General features: G+C 37.1%; 1 protein-coding gene across 1 annotated transcript; it reads left to right on the top strand.

Moving 5' to 3' along the window:
• The first annotated feature begins 1,156 nt into the window (after positions 1 to 1,156).
• LOC149502624 (uncharacterized) lies at positions 1,157 to 4,310 on the top strand. The gene is made up of 4 exons (XM_089728908.1): positions 1,157 to 1,181; positions 1,811 to 1,875; positions 3,204 to 3,342; positions 3,943 to 4,310. Exons 1-4 carry the CDS (start codon positions 1,157 to 1,159, stop codon positions 3,996 to 3,998), a joined length of 285 nt encoding a protein of 94 aa, XP_089585034.1. The 3' UTR covers positions 3,999 to 4,310.
• The last annotated feature ends 379 nt before the right edge of the window (positions 4,311 to 4,689 follow it).

The following is a 4,689-nucleotide window of genomic DNA, read 5'->3' as shown; positions in this document are numbered from 1 at the left end:
GTTCGAAACCAATCTGTGGATTTTTGAGTTTTTACCACGGCAACAGGGGCCGCGATTTGATGGTGCCTTCGCCCTCATGTGTGACGGTCTTCGCTACGGTTTTTCATTATCACCTTTCCTTATCCATCCTCGACCTAAAGCCTTCTCCCTAAGTGATACGGCGTGATTCGACGAGGTCGTCGGTTCCGGTGAGTGATTACACAATATTTTGTTAAAAAAGTATATACGGCGCCGCAGATCGTGGCACGTGTTTGACGGACACCTCGTGTTGGTTTCCGGAGCCCTAGGCTGCCACGAGGGCTCTGGGTTCGGATCGAACAAACGAGATGATTGATTAGATTGAATATTAAGCTATTGATGCTAAAGACCACTCACTATAATCATAATCATACAGCAGCTGATAGTCTAATTCTGAACATAGACCGTGCCCAATTTTTTTACACCGCATTTTTTTTAATTTTTTTTATTGCTTAGATTGGTGGATGAGCTCACAGCCCACCTGTTGGTAAGTGGTTACTGGAGCCCATGGACATCTACAACGTAAATGCGCCACCCACCTTGAGATATAAGTTCCAAGATCTCAGTATAGTTACAACGGCTGCTCCACCCTTCAAACCGAAACGCATTACTGCTTCACGGCAGAAATAGGCAAGGTGGTGGTATCTACCCGCGCGGACTCACAAGAGGTCCTACCACCAGTAGAGTTTTTAAAAAACCAGAGTTCCTCTGTAACACCGGTACCCAATAACTCCTACAACACTGTATAGCTGAAAACCAACAACTGCTTACTAGTTATAAATAAATATAAAGCATCAGCACAAATGTGCATCTCCTCCTCCTCCGTGCGTCGTATTCCTCAGTTCTGAGGGTCGTGACCTTTACTGAGCACTTTTGTAAGGACTATGTTCCTCCATTCACTTCTGTCATCCGCGCAGTGGATAGCGACATTGATGCTGGATTCCAAAGTCGTCTTAATCTGATCGGATGAATATGCATCTATGTTTCTATTATTAAAAAACAAATAAAATTAGAAGAAAACAACGGTTGAGCTTCCCTGTCAATTATTAAACTAGCCTCAGAACAATTAATTTTGAACAACACATAACAATATGAAATCGTTGAACAAAATAACCAGAGTAATTCATATTAGAACGAAATGTGGGTTACACTAATCATTTACTGTGAGTTGTTCATTTAATTGTTTCGATACACGGTGTAAGGAAATCACTACCGAAATCGAAAAACCAATCTTCTATTACCTTATATAAGCGTAAAATCATATTCAATTATTGAGCTAGGAAAAATATGATATTTCTATAATACATTAAAGGATAATAAAATTAATGTTTAGGTTGAAAAGTCATCATCATTGTCATCATTATTTCCTCTGTGTCACCCGGTTTTAGTTTGAACTTGAAAGCGTCCAATGTTTAAGGTTAACCCATCACATTAAATAGCAACCAGCTAAATCCAAAAAATAACAGACAAATAAACGAATTGACCACGTTAACGAAATAAAGATATCGCATAGAAAAATTAACTAATTTTATATTTATCTATATGGGGGACTGAACTTAGAGCGAAGAGTGTGTTAAGTGGTAATTGAGCCCAAAAACCTTACTACGTGAATACCGCCACACCTTCAGAGAAGAGGTCGGAGCTTAAACTTTAAAGTATTACGACTCTTTCACCCTTCAAACCGGAATGTATTAATGCTACGCGGTAGGAATATACAGAATGGTAGTGCCTATCCGTGGTTTTAAAGCCCTTATTATACAAACCAGTAAAACAATTTCATAATTTATTTCAGATACCATTACACTGTGTTTTGGATCAATTACTTGTCATTTACCACAGTATGCGTCGACACCGTCTGTAAGTATAATTTTCATATTTTTTGTAGATACAGATTTGCTGTTTATTTCGACATCAAATAATATAGTTTACTCCCTGTTTATCGATTCGATGAATTTCACATGTTTCAAATATATCTAATTATGTACATTTTGAATAATGTACTTACTACACCATCGCGAATGACCTGTCGCATTCTGCTGCAAAAGTTTCCTTTTGATGGGTTATTATCATTCAATTAAGACTTGGGTTGCATATCTCAAAGCTGTTATTGACATTTCGATTGTGATATCTCACCCGGTGACTACTGAATATCAAAGGCTTTTTCACTCATTTTACCAAAGTTATTTTATGACAAAAACAAGGTACTACGTCATTCATTGGATTATAATGATAATTAGTTGTTGCTATCCTTAATAACGCAATCTGTCATCGTGTAATCAGCATTTAGGTATAGTCACAGCGGGACATGGCCAAGAATAAAAGAACGCGTTGGTGATTTGAAACTGATTGAGTTGTGGACTTCAATTACTTTATTTCCTAGAGATCCTTTATCTATTCAAGCCGCAAAAATCCAAATTTAGTTTGATTGCAGGAGCCATCTTCTTAAACAATACCAATGATTTGTATATAATTTAGTGTTGTTTTTCAAACTTCTAACTATCAATCTCTTGCTTAATCGCACATCTGAAACATTTATTTTACATTTTCTATCATCATTATCCTGCCCCCCTCCCAGTTACCTGGGGTCGGCGCAACATGTTTTCTCCTTCCATACTCTTCTATCATATACCATTTCTTCGCTCACTCCCCTCTTACCCATATCGACTTTCATGCAATCCATCCATTTCTTCTTAGGTCTACCTCTTCCTCTATATCCTTCCACGCTCATAGTTAACATTTTCTTACCAACCTCATTTTCATTACGTCTCACCACATGTCCATACCATCCCAAACGCGCACTTCTCAGCTTCTCTGTCACAGGTGCCACTTTCAGACTTCCTCTAACGTATTCATTCCGTATTCTATCTATTCTCGTTACTCCACACATCCATCGCAACATTCGCATCTCTGCTGCATGCAATCGCCTTTTATATTTATACTTTAATTATATAGTTAATATTTTATTATAATATAATATTTTATAGTTTAAACAAACACAAACGTAAAACGAAAAGTAATTAAAACTTTAATAAGCTACAAAAAGTTATCGAACGTAAAAATAATCAGTTTGAAGCAGATATTGCAAAACTGATAAAAGAAATGCATACGTACATTTAGGTAATAAAATATAATAAGTTCGCTACAGAAAAAAAATCTTGACTCAATTGGATAATTTTTTTTTTCAGAACAAAATAGATCAGTTCTGTGTATTAGCAGAGTCTTGCATTCACGACACAATAGCGGTTTGCGGCAGAATGGGCGAAGAAAAACGAACCTTTTTGGATCTCTGTGATATGTTGGAGTATGCTTGCGATTCCAATCAAAGTAATTCATATGGTTCAATCACTAAAAATCGCTATATGGAAGCGAGATTCAGTATTAAGTATTTCAGTACATTCAGATTCAGTATATTAAAGTCAAAAGATCTCACATCATGCTTCGCAGTAGAAATCGCCTGTCGGAAGTGTCGGATCGTGCTCATTTGATAAAATGTCACTTATAACAATAGTTAATTCATTTATACGAACCAAGGGAAATAAATTGCAGTAACGCATAGATAATAAGTATTAATTACAGTTGGTGATAGGGCGTCTTGTGGGTACCACGCCGCTTATTTCTACCACAAAGCAGTAATGCGTTCCAGTTTGAAGATCTGGCCAGCTGTTGTACTGTAGAATTGAGACTTCGAATTCATGTCTCAAGGTTGGTGACGATATTTATATTGTTGATGTCTATGGGCGCACGGCAATCTCTTTAGACCACACCGTGTGGGCCATGAGCTAGTTAACTGTATGAGCAATAACAAAAATTATAGGGCACATAAGAAAAAACCAAGCAATACAATTAATAGTTTAATTAAAGAAAAACAGTTTTTGCAGAATAGCTAGTCGTCCGTTTGTATTAAATACTTTATTTATTTTACAGTTTACACTCACATAGACGACACGCCCGAATGTCCAGCTATAAAAAATCCTAACTAAAAATAAACAATATAAATTATAGCACTTATATTTGGTCCATAAACAACGCTGTAACGAGCAAGCAATCTCTCCATGTATCACAAGCCGAGCGAAACTCAGACGCGAAACTCTTTGCAAAAAAAGGATCTTAACTTAAATATGTGTTTAAGTATCATTACGGTAATGCGCTTAGCCTGACCCGAGATCTTGAGAGGGAGATGGTGTTATATGTGAAGGAATACGCAAGAAAAAGACGGACAACGCTCGAAGGTTGACCGGGTAACAGGTTGAAGCAGACAGAATAAGTATAGCAAAGTAAGTTAGTCCGTGAACGAGACGCATCTTGAGCTGGTTTCACTGATGTTCTAAACTTTAATTAAAATATATTTAGTTTTATTATAAGACACTTGTTTTCTTTCCTCTATTTTATTCGGCAGAATTTGCAAACTTTGATATTTTCGAACGTAATTCAATCTAAGCTCTCCTGTCTTCTTAGCAGCGTTATATAAATATATTTTTTTATAAAATTACTAAGCGCTGGTTAAAATAAAATTAACCAGAGCACAGTACAACACAGCCAACAGCGCCGTGAGAAAGCTACAATTTGAACAAGCCATAATTAGCGAGCGCAGTATTAAATCACGATCGGCCTGCCCTGGGTCGATCAGACCCTCGGATCAACTATAACAGGTGGAACCGCTGGGTCAAGGAC

The sequence above is a fragment of the Bombyx mandarina genome, chromosome 07 (assembly GCF_030267445.1).
Source record: "Bombyx mandarina strain Sakado chromosome 07, ASM3026744v2".
Taxonomy (NCBI): domain Eukaryota; kingdom Metazoa; phylum Arthropoda; class Insecta; order Lepidoptera; family Bombycidae; genus Bombyx; species Bombyx mandarina.
Note: the sequence above shows the minus strand (reverse complement) of the source record. Positions and strands in the feature narration are given on the sequence as shown.